We start from the raw sequence: 20916 nt of genomic DNA, 5'->3' as shown, positions 1-20916 counted from the left end.
GGTTGTGTGATTTTTGAGGGGTTGGACGGTAACCTTTTGTACTGCCAAGATAAGGATTTCGATGGAGGAGATGTCTCTTACGGTCGCGGTGCCATTTAGATTACGTAACTCGGTGTGTGAAAACTCAAACTTTGCTCCCCGTATGGACATGACAAAACTTAAGGTTATGGCTAACCCTGCTGATGTTTTAATCGACTCCGAAACCAAGGGTACTAACAATTTAGGTTCTGCTGAAGATGTGGATTGTAACTGTGTCGATATGGAGATAGAAGAAAGTAGCACAGAGGTGCCACTGACAGAAGAGGTCAAGGGAGAAAGAGCAATCTCCTTGGATATGATGTCTGATAGTAAAGATAGTTGGATTGGTAATAATGATGTTATAGCCCGTGATAGCGAGGAGGAAGATTCTTTGTCTCTGGAAGGTGATCGCGTTTTCGATCTTGACAGCTCTTGTTCACTATCGGTTGCAAGTGAGACCAGTAGCCTTTGCGGAGAGGATTTCATTAGTTTTGATGCTACATCTGATGTAGGAACACCAAGTAGTGTGGACAAGGAGAAGGGCACTTGCAGTGTAGATATAATTGCAAAAGGCACCAACTTTGTGGAGTCAAACGTTGAAAAAGAGTTTGCTAGTGATCCTCTTTCTGTGGCAGTAAACCTTGAAGAAGAGATTGGAGATGGGTCTGAACAGAAGCCATCTGCAGCTATTCTTCAATTGGCTCTCGAAAAGCAACGGAGTATATCAGCTCCAGTTGGGCGCAGTGTGTTTGAGGTGGAATATGTGCCTCTCTGGGGATTTACCTCTATATGCGGAAGAAGACCCGAGATGGAAGATGCAGTTGCGGCTGTGCCTCGGTTTTTAAAGGTTCCAATTCAATTGCTAATTGGTGATCAGATACTTGATGGCCTTAGTGGGGACTTTGCTCATCAGACTGCTCACTTCTTTGGGGTCTATGATGGTCATGGAGGTTCACAGGTTAGTTTGGCAATTTCATCTATATCTATCATGTTAACCTTCTTGTCTTTCCAATATATCATGCACTAACTAGATGTCCTGGAAGTGAATTTCTTTCTTGGTCGCTGCCATTGTACACAGGTTGCAAACTACTGTCGAGAGCGTCTTCATTTTGCCTTGGCTCAGGAAATAGAGTCTGTTAGTAATGCAAGCATAACCTATGGTTGCCAAGAGCTGTGGAAAAAGGCATTCACAAATTGTTTTCTTAAGGTTGATGCTGAGATTGGAGGAAAAGCCGATCAAGAACCTGTTGCCCCTGAAACAGTTGGTTCCACTGCAGTTGTTGCCCTTATTTGTTCTTCACATATAATTGTAGCAAACTGTGGAGATTCGAGAGCTGTTCTATGTCGTGGGAAAGAGCCCATGGCTTTATCTGTGGACCATAAAGTACAGACTAAATTGTGCCTTTATATCTTGTATTTCTTATTGTTGGTAACTTACACCCTTTTAACTTCTATTCTCTTCACATTTCTCAGCCAAATCGAGAAGATGAATATGAAAGGATTGAAGCAGCTGGAGGCAAAGTTATCCAGTGGAATGGTCATAGAGTTTTTGGTGTTCTTGCAATGTCGAGGTCCATTGGTATGTGTTCATTCATATTGAACCTTCTTTTAATTTTCAATAGGATTGAACTCTTCTTTTTTACCATTATATACAATGATGCTTCAGAATTGGATGAATTCGTCACAGTTTTTTCTATCTGCCCGCTGAAGTGTGTTAATGGGGTGACAGGGTAGTAGACCAAAAACTGTTACTGTATTGCTTGAACTTTTACTCTAGCTTCCGGTGTATTTCCTATGGCTTTGCCTAGTATCAAAGTCTTCACTTCTTTACGGCGGTGATGCATGCAGTAACTTTGTGTTGTTGAATTCTATGTAGAACATTTCTTCACTTTCTGTGTATAAACTGCTAAAGTGGTAGAGCTGTTTTATAATAAAATAAAATGCCTTCAGCTTGGCCTGAGGAAATTATGATTCTCGCAACAAGTTTAATGAATGTTAGAGGAGTAGATTGTAAATATTTGTGCAATTTGGTTCTGTCGATCAATGTTGTCAATTTTCTTTTCTAACAAGGATGTCTCCCAAGAATCATGTCGTCTTCTGATAGTATTTAAAGTATTCCTCCTACTGTTTCAGTATCAAACTCGGGGTGGTATCTTCTAGATTAAAATTTGGGCATTGATCTTATATGGTTTTTGAGGATAGTTGCTTAGGTGTTTCTTTCATTAAGTCATGTAGGATAACAGAATCTAAGCTTATCTTGTCGAGTGAAAAACACATAATTAAAAGGTAACGAGAATGACCATTCTTTTTGTTTCAGGTGATAGATATTTCAAGCCATGGATCATTCCGGATCCGGAAGTAATGTTCGTTCCGAGAGTGAAAGAAGACGAATGCCTCATCTTAGCCAGTGATGGTCTATGGGATGTAATGACAAATGAAGAAGCATGTGACCTAGCTCGGAGACGAATACTTCAATGGCACAAAAAGAATGGTGCTACACTGGCATCAGAAAGGGGCGAGACAATCGATCCCGCTGCTCAATCTGCAGCAGAATACCTTTCAAACCGAGCTCTTCAAAAAGGAAGCAAGGACAACATCACAGTACTTGTGGTTGATCTGAAAGCTCAAAGGAAGTTCAAGAGTAAGATATGATGATCTCTCGACCATCCTTCGATCTTCAGTCTTGCTATATGACAAATTTTTATACGCTTCGATATAGTTTTTCCCATTTGTTTTCCAAAGGGGAGGAGACTTTATGAGGGTATCAGTCTCTCATGTACTATATATAGAACATGCACCGTTCCAGCACCTCTCCATTGTTTCAAGAATCTTGATGTAAACCATATGAGGTTCTAGCTATTGTAAATCTTAGCTGTGCTGTAGGAAATAGGAGGTTATGTCGATTCCAAGCTATTGTCGCTGTGTGAAATTGTATTCATCGAACCTCCGAGTTAAAAAAATTCACTCCGAGAGGTACTTGTTTCGTGTTATTTCAACCCATTGTGCTTATATAAAAAGTTGGGAAATTTGGAAGATAATAGTAGTGCAGTTCTTCATGTTTCCATTGGTTAAATCCATTGATTGATTCGGACGAGATGATTCTGGTTTTTGTAGCACAATAAGCCGGCCAATGCATATGGTTTTGGAAGTGATCCATTCTTGGCCTTGTATGGTGCTTTCTTTCTTCTCATAGTGCATGATACATGTGGAAATATGTGTGTTAATGTTTATCTCTTGTACTTGATTTACTTTTGCCATATCGTCCATTATTGATTGATATGTCTAGTGGAGACAAGGTCATGAGAACTTGAAATCACACTGCCATCCATTTTTCTCCGTTATTGTATCCCAAGAGTTCCGCAACATCGATAAAAAAAACGTTCACCAATAAGCCGTCCATTTCACGGCCTGATCCTTGCCGTAGGTTGAATCCATTAATGGTAGCCAATGATTGACAACAGAAGCATCATCCTGCACACAAAGGATGGACAAAAAGGCACAAATATGCATATTCCTGGGTTAGGTAACAGGCCATAGCATCATGGCTTGTTTTCTTTCATACATAAGGCAAAAGGCAGTATGGCATCAAAATCTATGGCTATTGAATTTCAGTTTTCAGGACTCATAGCATAAACGATATGTAAATAAGGGCGTCAATGCTAAGTACAACTCTTACCTGGAAATAAAAGAAGCAGATAGCCGGAGGCATTGTACCTCAAAGTGATAACCCCTTCATTTTAATAGATATAAAATAGGGTAAACTACACGTTTAGTATCCCAACTACCACTTTGATTCCATTTTGGTCGCCCGACTATTTTTTCTTCAAAATTATATGTAACATTACGTTTTGATTTTATTTTGGTCACCCATCGTTAAAAAATTAACGGAACTATTAGCATGTCATTTTCTATTTTTTCAGTGATGATGTTGTAGTGGCACGTCAACATCACAGTTAATTTTTTAACAATGGATGATCACAATGAAACCAAAACTAAATGATAGGTTTGATTTTGAAAAAGTAAATAGTTAGGTCACTCAAACAGAACAAAAGTGATAGTTGGGTGCTAAACTTGTAGTTTACCCTATAAAACAATACTCTGGGTCAAATTTGGGACTTGAAACTTACTTCCCAGCCTAAAGAAATGGGCCTTTGCTTGGAAAGACCTAGCTGCCCAAACAGGAAACTATGCGTTTGGATTGAGTTGAGCTGCGCGTAGAATTTTCAGAGTTCTCTTTGCTCCCTCCCTCCCAGGTTCCCCCACTCGCTTGCAAACAATGGCCCGTTTCAAGTCGAAGCAGTCATCGTCGGCGGCCTCCGAGAAACCGAAGAAGCCTCGAATGAGCAACGCCGAGAGGTCCTCTTACTTCGCAAGGAGGGAGGCGGCGAAGGTACTACGATCAGTTCTCCAAGGAGACGCTCACCGACGGGCCGTTGGCTCCATAAAGTCCCTCGTTTATAGCCCTTCTGTTAAGAACAAGAAGGCTACTTTCGCTCTCGTTTGTCAAACCCTCAAACGTAACTTATGTTTATTCTTCACTTTCTCTCTTTCAGTATTTCTGTTTGTTCATAGGAGCAAAATATTTGGAAGCTTTAGCATAGCTGCTTCATCTTTTTACGCTTCCGGATTTGATTTTTTTCAGATCTTCCTATCATTAAGGACGTGTTAGAGGATGCTAAAATATTGAATAGTAGATGGAAGGTAAAAATTTCTGAGCTATTAGTAAAAAAAGAAAGCGATGATTTTTTTTAATTCGCTTTGCTTGCATTTTCTTTTCTTGCTGTAGTATTGTTTTACTGGAGATGTAAAATTGCAACTTGGCGAAGCTTCTGATAATTCTAATTATTGTTTTGATATTGCAGAGGCAAGTGGAGTTGGTTTATATAATCGCATATGATGTTCTTTTTGGTCAGGTTTGAATCTTCATTAGCTTCTCATTTCCATTTTACGTTTTTTACGTGTGTGAATTTCCTATGAATAACAAGCAAACTCTTGAATTTTACTGATACTCGAAGTCTCTTCGGAGTTGAGACATGATGCAGTTGGCCATAAGCTTTTCTCTGTTTAATGTCTCAAAGATTCTTATGCTTTGTAATTCATACTTTTAGTTCGAATGCGAACAAGTGAATATGATCGCTTACCTTCAATTCCTGAATTCCCATGTTTCTTGGGTTGTCTAACTAAGAAAGTGAGATATTTTCATAAGTTGTAGCATTATTTTATAGAATGGTTTTGCAGTTATTTGCTGAAGGGTTCATATTTCATGTACTATTTCCCCCCCAATGTCCCGTATCCTTGTTGTACGCGTTGTAATCTTGTGGCGTTAAATCTGATTTCTAGGAAATTTCATTTGTTGGTGATGCGGAGAAATTTCTGGTACAGAGAAAAAGTTCCTCTTCAGTCTGCTTTAGCTCGGCTTTTAGTGAGGAAAAAGATGAAGCGCATTGAAGACTTGATAGATCATTATCAAACACCTGGTATGTGTTAAGTAAGATGTTCTGTTGCAATCAAGTGCTTCTGTTGCTTGTTAATTCGTTACTTGATGTACGGCTTACTGTCTATTGCAGATGTTTCAAAACCCCGCTATGTTCGTGTGAACACCCTTAAATTGGATGTTGATTCTGCCTTAGTTGAATTCAGGAAACAGTACATGGTACTTTCTGTAGCTAAACCTTTTGGGGTATTGTGAACTATTTTGAATGTTCTAATTTCTATAGTAATATAGAGTAATACGAGTGATGTGAGTTCATTACCAGGGTTCATCAAGTAGCATGCACTCATTGCTGCTTGTTCTTATCTTAATTTTGTTGTTTCTACATTATATTTAGTAAAAAAGTTTGCAGCTTCTTATCCTTTCTTATGTTTTTTATTTACTGATATCTCTAGTCTTTTATCTTCTTTTGTGGCCAGTTTTCGATGTATTATTTTGTTAAAATCTTTCATTTTCTTAACAGGTGCAAAAAGATGACCTGGTTCCTGACTTATTAAAACTCCCACCAAAATGTGATCTTCATGATCATCCTTTGATCATGGATGGAAGCATATTTATGCAAGTACGAATAAGTGACTATCATATAGTTGTTTACTGTTGGAATATAAGAGCAGTTTCTCAGTTTCTTTTAGTTTATTTCTTTTGATGCTAATCGGCAACTATACAGGGGAAAGCTAGTTCTATGGTGGCAGCCGCTCTTGATCCTGAACCAGGATGGGAAGTAAGTGTTCTTGCTAGGGAAAATTATGAACTTATATATTGTTCTTTGTATTTAAATATTTTTATATCCGTAGTACAGATTCATTTTAGGTATATGGTAGAAGTCCAAATTCTGCTTTAGTTTGATGTTGGGATCTAGTCATGGCATGCTTACTTCCATATTTTTGTGAAGGTTCTTGATGCATGTGCAGCTCCAGGGAACAAAACTGTGCATCTCGCTGCTCTTATGAGAGGGAAAGGAAAGGTCATAGCCTGTGAACTGAATAAGGAAAGGATAAAACGTTTAACAGACACTGTCAGGCTATCCGGCGCACGTAGTATCCTTGCAAATATTATGTGATTATTTAGATTTTCTCTATTTGAGTAGTACTCTTTTTCTATATTGCCCAGGATGCTATCGTGGAAGGGCCTGTATAAGTTACCATGTTGCCTGTTTATAATGCATTAACTGACCTGTCATCCTTAAACAGGATTATATGTTTTCATTTCTGTTATCTACGTCTACTAGCATATGTTCTTGATCATTCTCCTGGTGTTTTTTATGAAAATCTTTCCAGTGACATGTTATTCTTAACTGGGTTATAGACATTGAAGTCTTTCATGGCGATTTTCTAGGCTTGGATCCTGAAGATTCTCTGTATTCCAAGGTAAGTATTCCCCGACTTGAGTCCCGAGTTAAATGGGTTAGGCACTTCTTTTTTTTTTTTGGAAAGAGTTTTTTACATTGGACTGTTATGAGTCTGAAAGTAGAATAGCAATTAGTGGCATGGCTCTTTTGTTAGTTGTGTTTTCAATTAAAGTGAAACAGCTCAACCCATCATGGTGTATAGTTCCGTGCTATTCTTCTTTTAACATCAAATTGTCTATCTTCTCTAGTCTTCTTTTAACGCCATGGTCTTATTCGAGTAAAGTGAATATACATTGCAGGTCCGTGCTATTCTTCTGGATCCTTCCTGCTCTGGATCTGGTACGATTGCTCAGAGATTGGATCATTTGCTTCCATCTTATGCTGCGGGTATATAATGCTCGTAGATTTTAGTTCTCTCCAAATTGTTCCGTGTTTTCTTGCAAATTATCATATCAAATTATGCAGGCCAATCTGCAAATATTGATGAAACAGAGAGAATAAACAAGCTGGCCTGCTTTCAAAAGAAAGCGCTTGAGCATGCACTGAGCTGTAAGTACTACCTTTTGCCCCCCTGTTAGGGTCGTGGAAATACTTGAAGAGCATAACTGAATGATTATGTTTCACGTTTTCTACCTACAGTTCCACAAGTTGAGAGAGTAGTTTACAGCACTTGTTCCATCCACCAAATTGAAAACGAAGATGTTGTCAAATCCGTTTTGCCCTTCGCCATATCCCATGGTTTTCGACTAGCAACTCCCTTTCCTCAGTGGCCTCGTCGTGGTCTCCCTGTTCTAGAAGGCTGTAAGCTGATGATTTCTTCCCCTGATATCATTCTCGAGTGTACCGAGTCTAAATGTCTTGATGCATTATTGTCTTGCAGCTGAACATTTGCTGCGGACAGACCCTGCTGAGGACAAAGAAGGCTTTTTCATTGCTTTGTTTATCAGGGAAGACGGATCCATGAGCCGCCCATCATTAAACCCTGATTCTGATACATCTCGTCCTCCTGTAAAGCGTGCTAGTAAAGGGAGAAACCCGAGCAAGAAAAAGATGAGAATTCTAACGCCAATCATATTTGGCGGAATGTGTAAAATGTTGTCACATTGTAAACCTAGTTCGAGGATTAACTTCACCAAACAGCGGCATTGAGGTTTTAATTTGAAGATATTTCTCTGTTCTAATCATTACGAAGAAAAACGAGCCTAGTATTGTATTTGCATTTTGATACCTTTTCGTCTGTTGTTATTTTCTTCCACCTTTCCCAGTTTCAGTAGAACTTGCTCTGCCCTTTGGCTATTTGATTCATGACAGCCATTCATGTTATTAAAACGAGAGTGAAACATACAGGAAAATACTAGTAGTATTTAATAACAACTGCATTTCATGATTTCAACAGCACAACAAAGAGAGCTCAGACAACAAATTCAAAAGCAAGCACGGCAAACAGTACAACTACTCACAGGGCAACAACCGCCTACTTATTTAAAGGCCTACACTAGCAACGACCGTAATTGTGAAACTGGCTCAAGCAATTTTGACCTCGATGGTCTTGGGTTTCTTAGGCTCAGGCGGTGGCAGTTTCTCCACGGTCACAGTTAGAACCCCATCTTGACAAACCGCAGAGATAGCGTCGGTATTGGCATTCTCAGGCAGTGTAAATTTGCGCATGAACTTGCCGATCCGCCTCTCCATCCTTATATACTTGGCTCCTTCTTTCTCCTCCTCTCGCTTCCTCTCTCCACTGATCAACAGCACATTGTCGCCCTCCACCTGCACCTTGATGTCCCCTGATTTCAGCCCCGGCATGTCGATGATGAAGGCGTAAGACTTGGGGTACTCTTTAATATCAGCTGGGGTTGCGGCCATGGCCTTGGCATCACGCACGTAAACCTTGGATGGTGCGTTGGGGATCTTGTCCGAGTCTTCGGAAAGATCCATCATTTGGTGGAGAGAGCTAAGAAACGGAGAGTCTAAACCCACAATTCTGAAATCCATTTTTCTCCTTTTCCTGTGGTGGATTATTGGCCGAGATTGTTTGGATCTTGCTTCGATTTTCGGATGCCGATTTACTTCGTTCCTTGGATGGTAATTCGTGAATGGTTTAGATCATTTATAAGGTTGGGCAGGAAGTTTCCGGAAGAAAACGTCCAGTGTTTTCCAGAAGTCTGCGTTTCCTTCTTTTCTTGAACAGTTCCACTTTCCAGAATGTTTTGGAAGGTCTAGAATTTCTTACCCTGTTGACTGACAGGGTAGTGGGCCGGTATTTTTGTTGGTAAAGTTTAACTTGGTGAAGATATTTTTTGATGTTTGTTTAACTGTCATGTTTTTATTTGAGCATTTAAATTATTATTATTATTTATTTAAAGTATTTAAGTATTTAAAATAATCAATTTAAAGTACTTAAATATTTAAAATAATCTATTTAAGCAAGATTAGGTGTTTAATAAAAAAAATAACTGTCTTAATTTTAGTACGGTGAATTAAAAAATTAGATTGAAAAATCATCCCAATAATAAATTTTTACTTTATTTAATTAATCAATAGATTTAAATTAAAAAAATGTTAGATTCACTTGAAAAGATTTTTGAATAAATACTTAAAATATTGTTTATGAAAATAATTATACAAAATATATCATATTTTCTTTAAAGATTCTAATTTGAACATATACTATTTCAAAAATATTTATATTGATAAAATATTATAATATAAATATTTAAATAACTAAAATAAAAAACATTAAGAATATTATAATTTAATTTAAACGTTTAAAATAATAAGTAGAGATTAAAAATATTAAGATGCCTTGGGCCGTGGAAGGATCGGTATGTTGGTTTTCGAAGAGATGAACTCAAGTTGTTAATTTAGCATCCGGTATGTTAAAAGCATTAGGTGTCTGTTGTCTATGCGCGGTCAGGTATAAACAGCATCAAATGCTTTCTTTCCCCAGTTTTTAATCCAACAAACACATTGATCTGTCATAGAATCCAGCTCATGGTGAAGAGAAGATGACATTAAGACCAATCACGGTTTCACACTGACATTAAAATCAAACAACGATTCTCATGCAACTTTGACCTCAATGGTCTTGGGCTTTTTGGGTTCGGGCGGAGGTATTTTCTCCACGGTGACTCTCAAGACTCCATCTTTACAGACTGCAGATATCTTATCCATGTCGGCGTTCTCCGGCAATTGAAACTTCCTCATGAACTTGCCCATCCTCCTTTCCATCCTCACGTACCTCACCCCTTCTTTCTCATCGTCTTTCTCTTTATCACGCTTCCGCTCACCGCTCACCACCAGCACGTTCTCGTCCTCCACCTGAACCTTGATCTCGCCGTTGCTCATTCCGGGCATGTCCACGACGAATACGTAAGACGTCGGGTACTCCATCACGTCAGCTGGAGTGGCCGCCATGGCCTTCCCATCTCGAACTTAGGCTCGAGACGGGTTGTTTCGGGTCTTCTCCTGCTCCTCTGGGATGTCCAGCATGTCTCCCAGGATTGTGAAGAAAGGAGACTCGAACCCCAAGCTCCTCAAATCCATGATTTCCCGAAGCTCTAGAAATAAACAGAAGAAAGGACGTAGATTATGTGATGCAAGGAGAGAGATTAAGCTGATTCAGATAGATTTGAAAGGAGGAGAACTGATTCATATATATATATATATATGAGGATAAGCAAGAGAGACGATTATTCTAGAGATTTATCAGTCTGTCTGTAATTGTGAAGAAGGTAGGCAAAAGTTCTGTAATTTTCTCTCCATAAATGAACAGTCTGTAATTAATAAGTATCGGGCCCGATTTGCCAGGCAAAGACATTAGGGTTGGATCAAATTCGAAATTGTAGGGTAGAAATCAACCCCCATTCCCCTGTTGAGCCAAGCTTGGCCAACTTAAAGTCATTTGCAGATAATCTCAGGCAAATTTGACCCAATATCGTATGTGGGCTAATTATTTAGCCTAATATGTAGCACCAGTTTTTTTTAGGAACTATGTGCTTGTTACAATTATTTGGAACTCGTCGCGTTTAAATGCAAATTTTAATAAAATATAATTTTTTTATTGGAACTCTACTCCTATGTGACAAAAATCTAATGAAAAATTATATTTTAGCGGAACTCGTTATCTCGACGTGATAAGTTTGAATAAAAAAAATATTATGTGGATAAACACATTATCTCGAAAGTGACGAGTTTTTCCTGTACTGTAATATTTTTCGTAGATTACAAAATAAAATATGAAGTGACGTATTAAACCAAATAAATTTGACGCCCTCGGTATTGGACAAAATAAACGGGAATCTCATGCATTCCCCTTTTTACTTCATCTCAAACGTCTCAAAAAAGAGCTTAAAGTTCCCCTTACCCGTAAATTATCTCGATTAAAAACGGTAGTTATCATTTTTAAAAGTTAACATAGTGTATATAAGGAGATTTTAAGCATTTATTATTTAATAATTGAGAGATTTTTTTAAATAAATATTATCTTCGAATCACGAGATTAATAAAATAATTTTTTTTATTTGTTTATAAAGATAAAGATATTCAATCGATTAATTTGATTGATAAACGATATGATATAACCCACGGTTTAGTTAGAAATCAGAGGCCAGCAACAATCAAGCTGCTTAAACCAAGTGAACCTTAAAATCAGCCTACAAAACCAACAGCTATCCAAGTAAATTACGGACACGTGTCTATTTTCCTCGACCCTCAAACACTATGCTAAAATCCATAACCGTGTCCTTTGCCCTGCCCCTCTCTTGTCTCTACCGTTTTAAGCTCTCTCTCAACTCTCTTTGCATTTCATTCGTATTAACACTATCCATTTAAGCATTTCGCTTTCTGTGAAATTTTGCCCATTCTTTCATATTCTTTGCTATCGAGATCTGTGCTTTTCCTCTCCTTCCGTGATTTCCCAGTTGCCTACTGATAAAAGATGAAGCCTTGAAGATGTTGCAAGGCTTGGAGTTTTTTTCTGGAAATAATCAACTAAAATCTGGGGTTGTGTATGGTGAGTAAATGTGCGATTTATTTCTGCTGATCCACGTTCGCTCAAGAATTTGGCTTCGCGAAAGGAAGAAGAGGAAACCAACAAAAACCCTTTCCTTTTTTGGTCTTTTACTCAATACTAACGGAAAAAATCTTCATTTTTCCTTCTTCGAATTTCAAACCCAAAATCCAATTACTTCAAAGAATAAAAACCCATATTTTTTAAGCCTTTTTTTATAGTTTGTTCCCACTTTTTTGATATTTTCTTCTCTCTTACTAACTTGCAGCTTTAGTTTCATAGAAAACCCAGGTAGCTGGAGTTATATTTGACTTGAGCTGGGTTGGTCTACATTGAGTTTTGAATTGGATTTTAAGGTGGTTTCTGATTAATTTTTGGTGAAAGGGTAACAAAAACATATTTTAGTTGTTTGTGTACTAAACAGTTTATCAAAAGTGGCGAAAATGAGTTTAAGTGCAGCCGAGATGATTCGGGGTCAGAGATTCATTTACCGGCAGATATAGATTGGCATATGCTTGATAAATCCAAGTTCTTTTTTCATGGTGCCGCTTTATTTTCAGGTGTGTCATTTGCTCTTTACCCTGTTGTGGTTTTGAAAACTAGGCAACAAGTGTCGTCCACGCATATTTCTTGCTCCAAGATGTCTCTCTCTATCATGAGATACGAAGGATTGAGAGGATTCTATAGGGGTTTTGGTACCTCCTTGATGGGCACAATCCCAGCTCGAGCACTTTACATGGGAGCCCTTGAGGTTACCAAGAGCAGTGTTGGCACTGCAACTGTTCGTCTAGGGTTTTCGGATACTACGGCAACTGCGATAGCTTGTGCTGCTGCCGGGTTAAACTCAGCTATGGCTGCTCAACTTGTTTGGACCCCGATCGATGTCGTGAGCCAAAGACTTATGGTTCAAGGTTACAACTCTAGCAACAGTTGCAGAAATGCATTTTCAAATTGTAGATATAAGAATGGTCTTGACGCGTTTAGGAAGATCCTGCATGCAGATGGTCCTAAAGGATTGTATAGGGGATTTGGGATCTCAATATTGACCTACGCACCGTCGAATGCGGTTTGGTGGACATCGTACTCTGTTGCTCAGAAGCTCGTTTCGGCTGGTCTTGGTTGCTCTATGGGTAAAAGAGATGAGAGTGGTGTGATTGGAGGATCTGGTTTTAAGCCTGATTCAAAGACCTTGGTGGCCGTCCAAGGGTTAAGTGCTGCCATGGCTAGTGGCGTTTCGGCTCTTATCACAATGCCACTTGACATCATCAAGACCAGACTACAGGTTCTGGATGGAGAAGAGAATGGGATGAGAAGACCTATGACAGTTTTGCAGACAGTAAGGAACTTGGTTAACGAAGGCGGATTGGCAGCTTGTTATAGGGGACTGGGACCAAGATGGGCGTCAATGTCTCTGTCTGCAACAACCATGATCACTACCTATGAGTTCTTGAAACGGTTATCAACCAAGAGCCAAGGGAGTTTGACATAACAGAGCGGCTGAAGGGAAAAAAATAAACATATAGATTCTCACACTTCAGATCTTTCAGGCTTGTTAAACAAACCTTGTTCCCCGTTTGCCTTGTAATGATAAAGGATCACTATCAATGTGCAAGAAATTTCTTTCTTTTTCATCTGTTGTCAATCTGTTATGATTCAACCTTTTTCTACCCCCAGTGAGTTCATGTAGTCATTCTATCATTGTAACTCAAATGATGATTCAGTTTAAAAATCATAACACTGTCTATTTCTTGCTTCAGCTTACTTAAATTCAATTTAAGATCATGGAGTTGCTTTTACTTTACAAACCATACTACCTTGGCTGTGCCCTTGAAAACCTTGAAAAGGCAAAACAATTCGGATACAAAAGGGTAATACTCAAAGCTTCCTACTTCGGGTCACATAACACATTGGTCTTCCCAAATCTCAGACCCAACTTTACCCATTCGTTAAATAACACACAAAAAAATGACAAAAGCAAATCATCCAAAGATTTAGCAGTCGATCGGCCTTTTTATATAAAAACAATAAATAATGTCTCATTCGTTTTAATTATATAGGTCACCTGCACGGTGCACATGTAAATAGAAAATTACTCCCCATGCATTCTTAAAATATAGCTGAGCTGCAGGAGCATCTTGAAAAGCAACAGGCAGATCTTACATGACATGATGCAAGTCACGTGCCATCCATGGTGGATGGATAAGGCGTCTCAACCGAGAACAAAGTATTATAGCACATGCTTAGCATATTTTAATAACATCAGCTTTGCCTTTAATCTAATCCCTTCTAAATAATCTCGGTTGAACAATGAAAAACGTGCAGTTTGGATGGACAAGAGCCATTATCAAACAGGCCGTTATGCTGGGCTGGACCGTGTCTTATACTGCCCCAAACAAAGAAAATGGAAATGAAGTTGCATGCACATAAACACAAGAAGAATCAAGTAAAGTCTCCCTTCCAATGGCAAAGAAAAATGATTCTCAGCCTTATTAATATCCTATTTCATAAACAACTTAAACAGCATTGCCACCTACATAGAAAATCCATGAAAGATTTGCCAAGACGAAGGAACATACTTGAGAGGATGAACTTCTAGACAGCTAGCAGATTCCGCAATGACAGAATTCACACACAAGCCATGACCGGCCATTGTCAAGGACGTGCTCTCTTGTTGTTGCACGATGGGCATTTGTACTGTTTAATGAACTCTGCCTTAGCCGGAGTAATCTTGACACACTTTCCGTGGAACCATTTCTCACATATATCACAGCAAATCCAGAATTCATCAGCTGCATCATTCTCTCCACAAGCCCCACATAATGTGTCTCCATGTTCCTCGTCTTCCTCGTCCTCATCCTTTTGCAGCACTGGCTTTGAATATTTGAGCTGAGATTCAGAACCCCGCTGCATTTTGTCAAACACAAAGGGAAAAGAAAATCTAATTTATAAGGTCCCCTTGAAAATTTAAAGTTATTTCCCTCTTTTCTATCAGCTATCACCACAAGGAGAATAAAATTTACAGAAAAAATGGCAACAAATCCAAAGAATTAAACTTTCACAATATCAGACGCCGTTGTCAAATAGTAACAATAATGAATGAGACAGTAAAGAAAAAGGTTTCAAGTACCTTAGAGTTTGATTTAGACTTGTTGTTGCTATGATTTGAAACAGAAGATTTCTCCTTTGTCTGTTTCTTAGCCGCCCCTGTCACAACTTCGAATATTGTTGGAAGATCATTTATCATATTGAAAAAGCGTTTCCTGCATCACATCAACCAGCATGGTATAAAGGAGGAAAAATAGTAGTACAACATAAGGGACAACTGTTATAGCCTCATGCAAATCAAGTACACAGCATCTCAGTTTAATCAAGCTCACTCATGCTATGCCTTTTATAATATCTACACATAATCTGTAACCGGTTCATGTTAAGGTTTAAATTTAAGGATCAGAGCAATCAAACATTGGCACTTAGAAGGACTTCAGAATTAAGTTAACACCTAGAGCCCTTTTTCAAATAAATTAAATTAGCAAATAGACAAATTTGTGTGGTGCACAAAAGTTCACCATAAAAGAGTTCCATTACAAAAAAGGTTGTCAATTAAGGGGAAAGACAACATGCAAAACTTTTTCATGATAAGACATACAATTAGTATAAAATCTTAATAAAAGCAAAATATCGAAACTACAAGAGAAACAAATAAATTATTTTGCTGAAGTAGCCGGGGTTGTATGTATACCAACCAAGTAAATTAGCTTATTTACACCTAGAATGTGTATATAAAGTCAAACTAGGAGACTACGCTTGGGTGGTATGAAAAATACCTATCAGCTTTATCAAATCCAAACCTAGCACCAAAATAGAAAGCCACGGCGAGTAACCACGCATCACTGTGTACAGCAACCAAAGATAACCAGTCCTTTTCTTGCATTCCATCTCTGGCAAAGTTAATACCCAGTGCAGGTTCGGGAATCTCCGGAGGCACCTCTTCTGCAGGTAAATTCACCTCCCACTGCTCATTAGGAAATCCATAAAGGCAAAGATTCTCCTTTTCTGCACTCAAAATTTTAACATTTGAATTGTCTCATTTCATTCTTTGCATCTAGAATCTAACAACGTAGAACGGACAAAAGACAAGGTAACCACACTGAGTTTAGCATTTGCATTGATCAATTTGCATCCAGCTTCAGATGGACATGTTTTTTAATCCAAGTCAAAAGAACCAATAAGAATCAAACACTGACAACAATCTTAAACTTGTTTGTCAATAAAAAAACAAATACAAAGAAATTTTCCTACCAACTTTTAGAAACGTATACTTTTCTAAAGAAAGAAAAATAATCTACATTCCTAAAACAACAAGTAAAGAACAACAACAGTGATTAAATCTACAACACCTAAACATGCCGATATGGTACTCAGGTCAGCTCAAAGTGTTCACTTTTTATTTTCAAAGGGGAAGTGGTTTAAGCAGAAAATGGTAACCCCATACTTGCGGTGTTTCTTCAGGCCATAAATTTAAAGAACAATAAAGATACAATCTTTTTTTTATTAGTTTGGGATGATTATAAGATAAATTTGTTCAGAATTTTCTTAGCCAATTAGCAATGAACGCACACACGCAATTGCTCGAACCCGGAACCTTTAGAGAAAACTAACATTCTATTTAACAAAAACCCAATGAACAATAAACCTACAATCTTAAATACTATGGGATGCACTAATAACTTCATTAAAATGTACTCAACTTTAAACAACTTGAATCACCGGGCTCGAATTTTTCTGTTTCGTTTATATATGAAAAAGAAAACTACCTTGAAAATAAAAACCATAACTTAAATTCCCAGCCCAGGTAAATCATTTCATCAACGAAGCAAAACAAAGCTGGGTATAAAAATCCAGAAATCAATTCTCCATAAAAGCAGAAACCCAGTACCTGGATCACACTGCTGGTAAAACTCCTCCACATCTGAAACGATCACAATACCCAAATAAAAAAATAAAAGATGGTTAACAAAATGGGAGTCAAGTAAGAGAAAAAGAGCAGTAAAATTTACAAGGAGAGTTGAGAAGTATGACCAGTAGTGAGGGCTTTAATCATGCCAGCTCGACGACCCTTAAAATCCCGGAAGACTTCCTCGACGGTACGAGGGTTGTACGGAATGCCGCCGTCCATAAGTCCGGAGTGGATTGTTTTGTTCCTTTTTGGCTTATCGTTTCAGAGAGAAGGGCTGTTTGTTTTTGGAGAGTGGGGATGGAGAAGCAGAGAAAACGGAAAGGAAAACGAACTGTGGGGGTGAGAGGAAAAGGAGGGAAAAGAAAGATTTGCAAATGAAGAAATTGTTTTAGCTTTAAAGCCCCTCTCTCTCTCTCTCTCTCTCTCTCTCTCTCTGACTAGGAAGGAGAAAGGAGGAAAGGCAGAAAATATGCGAGCCAATTCCTAAACAGAACGGAGCAGGATTGACCCATTTAATAATAATAATAAATCTTTTTTATATTTTTGAAACATAAAAATAAAATTATTTTTTATTAAATTAATATTATTACAAAATAGTATCGTTCTAAAATAACAATAACGATTAATTTATCTATTTAAATTAGTTCGTATAGAAAAATTAAATTAAATATAAGGCTCATCTCAAGAAATTAAATTCAAAATTTTGTAACAAATTTATTTTAGTTTCTCAATTGATATTTAATTTTTTTTTAAAATAAAACATTAGATGAATATCTATTTTGATTTATAAAATGAAAATGTACAGGTAATTTTAGCTAATTTTTCTTTGATAAATTTGAGATAAATATAAGATAATATTTTGTCAAAGACTCTTGATCAATTGATAATGAATGTTAATATCTCGGTGGATGCTTGAACTCGATATCGATAAAAAAAATAAGAAGTCTCTTCATCATTGAAATCGTTTGGTTCGTATTTAGATAATTATTTGATATACTTACAATATAAATTTTCAAATTCACCAAAATTAAAAAACCATCCTATTTTCAAATAATATTTTTTATTAAATTATTAAAAATAATAATTAATATAATAAAATAATTTTTTTAATTATCGTTCCGGTTCTAAAGTTTTACCCAACTAATCAGATAATTTATAAGATAACTATTCATATCCACGTATAAGTGTAGTGTATAAACGAAAAGTTGTTTGTACACACAAAAAATGCAAATGACCCAAGCAAATGAAGTCGGCAATTGTTAGCCACAGGAATCTAACCGCACTCTCACGCTCCCGCCTGCAATATTCCTCAAAACCCATTTCTCAAGCATCATTCTTCATTCCAACTATCCCCACAAACACCAAAAACCTTCACCAAAAGCTGCAATTCCAAATCCGATTCAACTCACATCCATGATGTCATCAGCATTCAAGCCTGAACAAGCGAGGGTACCACCTGCTCTTCCTCTTCCCACCCCTCTTCTCACCAAGGTTACCTCTTTTGCTTTGTTTACCCTGTATTCATTTATGTAATAAAGTTGGTGTTTTTAATTGCGTGTGTGTGTTAAAGTGATCTGTTTTATTTGGGTTGTTTTTGTTGTAGTTCAAAATTGGGCTTTGCCAGTTGTCTGACACCTGATAAAGAGAGGAACATAAAGAATGCTCGTAAGGCCATCGAGGAGGCTGCTCAAAAGGGTGCCTAGCTTGTTGTCTTGCCTGTGAGTTCTGTTCCTTTCCATGTCTCGAGGTTTCTCCTTTTCTGATGTTCGAATGAGGGTTTTCGTTAGGTTACAGTTTGTGGTGCATGATTAAGCTTGGTTGTATCAATTTGAGGCTTCAAAACTTTAGAAGCTTGATGGGTCTTAGAAAATTGCGTCATACGCAATTAAGCATACCAGATGGGTGCTTATGCTTCAATCTTGTGTTTCATACATAGCTAACCTTGAATGGTTCGTCATGCGTTTTAGCTAAAGTTTTTTTTTGAAGTATTTTTGGTCTAGCTTGACGAGCCAGATATATGGTGGAATATTAAACCACATTGGTGTTCCCAGAAATGGCTGTTTTGGTTTTCACCAATTAATTTACATGTGATGGATTTTGTGATTAACATCTCAAGGACCTCCATTCCCGTCTGTTTTTTTGTGTCAGGAAATATGGAACGGCCCATATTCTAATGACAGCTTTCCAGTTTATGCTGAAGATATAGATGCAGGGCATGATGCATCTCCTTCAACAGCTATGCTGGCTGAAGTTTCCTGTCTCCAGAGGATCACGATAGTTGGAGGCTCTATACCTGAACGCTGTGGGGATAAGTTGTATAATACTTGTTGTGTCTTCGGTACTGATGGAAAGCTGAAAGCCAAGCACCTCAAGGTAGAGGCACTTCCTAATCTCACATGGTAGTATATAGAAAATGTACTCCATTATGGAGCCACATGTTATTTATTGTCCAATAGGAAGAATTATTTGACTATGGTCCAACATCAGACAATTCATCACCTGTATATAAGTTCATATATCTACTGGTATTACTAGATGCCTGAACCATTTAATGCTCGGTTCTTGTTCTGTTCGTGACAATTTGTTGTTTGGTATCATTAAACCCTTGATTCCTGCTGCAAGAAAATGATCATGGTATTAAGCTTTATATTTACCTTTTACCTTACTGTGCAAGCCTCGGGGTTAGGATCCACTTACACAGATTATGGATCATTGGATGAATGTTGATCAATGGCTGAATTTTACAACTGTAAAGTCTTATAAGGTTAGCGTATGCATAGGAGTTCCACTTATCTAAACTAACTTAATGGGTATCTAACTTATCTCCTAAGCAGATAAACATAAAATACACGGCAGAACTTATCTAATACTCGGCTACATTCTACATGCATGATATTTTATGAATTTCTTTTGAACTACAGATCCACCTTTTTGATATTGATATTCCTGGGAAGATTACATTTATGGAATCCAAAACCCTTACTGCTGGGGAGACTCCTACTATTGTGGACACAGGTTGATGCTTCCTTAAGACTTTGCATCCATGAACATGATACCCTGTCATAATTTTTGTTAGAATCATTTTCTAGATCATATATTGTCAATCATCTCTTTCCCTGTCATGTAACATTCTATTCCTTACATCTGATACATTATTCGATGAAGTACTGTGTAAAATCTTCACCATTTAGATTTCACTGACAAGTAATTGTTTTCAGCAACTGAATATACTAGGTGAGTAATATTCTAAGTGGGAAGCTAATCATCAATAGTTTTTGCTAGCTGATGAATGTAATCATTGTGTCCTAATTTATTTTCTAGTTTTGAGAATTATTATCATAGCCTACTTCTCCTGTGTTGTGTTGTTGAAATTAGGTGCTCACTGCAGAGAGCAATATAAAAGTCAGGGTTTCAATTCTTTTGACCTTGCTTCCTTTCATGGATGGTTCCTTGTTTTAGTTTTACCGGGACATTATAGTGCCGTTAAAATGACAGAAGTATGCCGAAAGTTTGTTGCTTTGATTATAGCAGTATATAGCTGAATGCTGAATTACTGGTTCTTTACTAGTAGGGAACTCTGTGCATATCAGTTCTTTTACAGTTAAACATTACCTGCTAAATTTGCTTTGCCAAGACACCGACAAATTTACTTGATGAAGTGGAATTTATCATGTTTGATCATCTTCCAAAACCATCATTTAAATTAAAGGGTGAAAATTAAATTACTTTGGCAGCTGTGAATTAACACCTATGTCTAGCTGTACTAGTTTGTACTCCAAAATTTCTCTTATTTTCTTTGAACATCCAACTTTTGCCAATCAAGTTAAGTAACTGTTATTATCCTAAGGTAGTGCATCTACTAATGTGTTTCTTTCTGTTCTTTACGCAGGGCTGTGGATAATCAGGTATAGTCAAAATTTTCCTCTCTACAATTGATCAGTGTAAAGGCTTTCATAATCTCATAATTTGCATGCTTTACTGTTTGGTTTAATAAGACAGCCGGTATTAGTATGTATGAAAATTAATATAAATCAAGTCATTTTATAGTCGAAACTAGAATGCAGTCGGTGTTTGGTTAGTATAACATGTTG

The 20916-nt window shown here is 37.5% G+C and overlaps 5 protein-coding genes and 2 pseudogenes across 5 annotated transcripts; 4 read left to right on the top strand and 3 right to left on the bottom strand.

Moving 5' to 3' along the window:
- Position 1: 1 nt before the first annotated feature.
- LOC120132130 (protein phosphatase 2C 77-like) lies at positions 2 to 3080 on the top strand. The gene is made up of 4 exons (XM_039148954.1): positions 2 to 976; positions 1097 to 1402; positions 1492 to 1597; positions 2336 to 3080. Exons 1-4 carry the CDS (start codon positions 62 to 64, stop codon positions 2668 to 2670), a joined length of 1662 nt encoding a protein of 553 aa, XP_039004885.1. The 5' UTR covers positions 2 to 61; the 3' UTR covers positions 2671 to 3080.
- A 1132-nt stretch (positions 3081 to 4212) lies between these two features.
- On the top strand, positions 4213 to 8084 carry LOC120131938 (28S rRNA (cytosine-C(5))-methyltransferase-like). Its single transcript, XM_039148796.1, is given in 14 exon segments — positions 4213 to 4535; positions 4661 to 4719; positions 4881 to 4931; positions 5359 to 5403; positions 5405 to 5495; positions 5586 to 5671; positions 5973 to 6071; positions 6177 to 6230; positions 6402 to 6546; positions 6815 to 6876; positions 7157 to 7244; positions 7323 to 7406; positions 7497 to 7658; positions 7738 to 8084. Coding segments are annotated over 14 exon segments (1536 nt in total). The 5' UTR covers positions 4213 to 4294; the 3' UTR covers positions 8007 to 8084.
- Positions 8085 to 8199: 115 nt separating this feature from the next.
- On the bottom strand, positions 8200 to 8954 carry LOC120131939 (17.3 kDa class II heat shock protein-like). Its single transcript, XM_039148797.1, has one exon. It carries the CDS (start codon positions 8850 to 8852, stop codon positions 8382 to 8384), a length of 471 nt encoding a protein of 156 aa, XP_039004728.1. The 5' UTR covers positions 8853 to 8954; the 3' UTR covers positions 8200 to 8381.
- Positions 8955 to 9920: 966 nt separating this feature from the next.
- Positions 9921 to 10468, bottom strand: LOC120132043 (annotated as a pseudogene).
- Positions 10469 to 11666: 1198 nt separating this feature from the next.
- Positions 11667 to 13375, top strand: LOC120131959 (solute carrier family 25 member 44-like). Its single transcript, XM_039148817.1, has one exon. It carries the CDS (start codon positions 12380 to 12382, stop codon positions 13355 to 13357), a length of 978 nt encoding a protein of 325 aa, XP_039004748.1. The 5' UTR covers positions 11667 to 12379; the 3' UTR covers positions 13358 to 13375.
- Positions 13376 to 14267: 892 nt separating this feature from the next.
- LOC120132030 (PHD finger protein ALFIN-LIKE 4-like) lies at positions 14268 to 17292 on the bottom strand. The gene is made up of 5 exons (XM_039148882.1): positions 16948 to 17292; positions 16805 to 16837; positions 15693 to 15921; positions 14996 to 15128; positions 14268 to 14772 (listed from the first exon to the last, which is right to left on the bottom strand). The coding sequence occupies exons 1-5, from the start codon at positions 17042 to 17044 to the stop codon at positions 14521 to 14523; spliced, it is 744 nt and encodes a 247-aa protein (XP_039004813.1). The 5' UTR covers positions 17045 to 17292; the 3' UTR covers positions 14268 to 14520.
- Positions 17293 to 18068: 776 nt separating this feature from the next.
- LOC120131933 lies at positions 18069 to 20104 on the top strand (annotated as a pseudogene).
- Positions 20105 to 20916: the final 812 nt, after the last annotated feature.

This window comes from Hibiscus syriacus, unplaced genomic scaffold (assembly GCF_006381635.1).
Source record: "Hibiscus syriacus cultivar Baekdansim isolate YM2019G1 unplaced genomic scaffold, ASM638163v2 tig00110557_pilon, whole genome shotgun sequence".
NCBI classification, from domain to species: domain Eukaryota; kingdom Viridiplantae; phylum Streptophyta; class Magnoliopsida; order Malvales; family Malvaceae; genus Hibiscus; species Hibiscus syriacus.
This window is presented reverse-complemented; position numbering and strand designations above follow the sequence as displayed.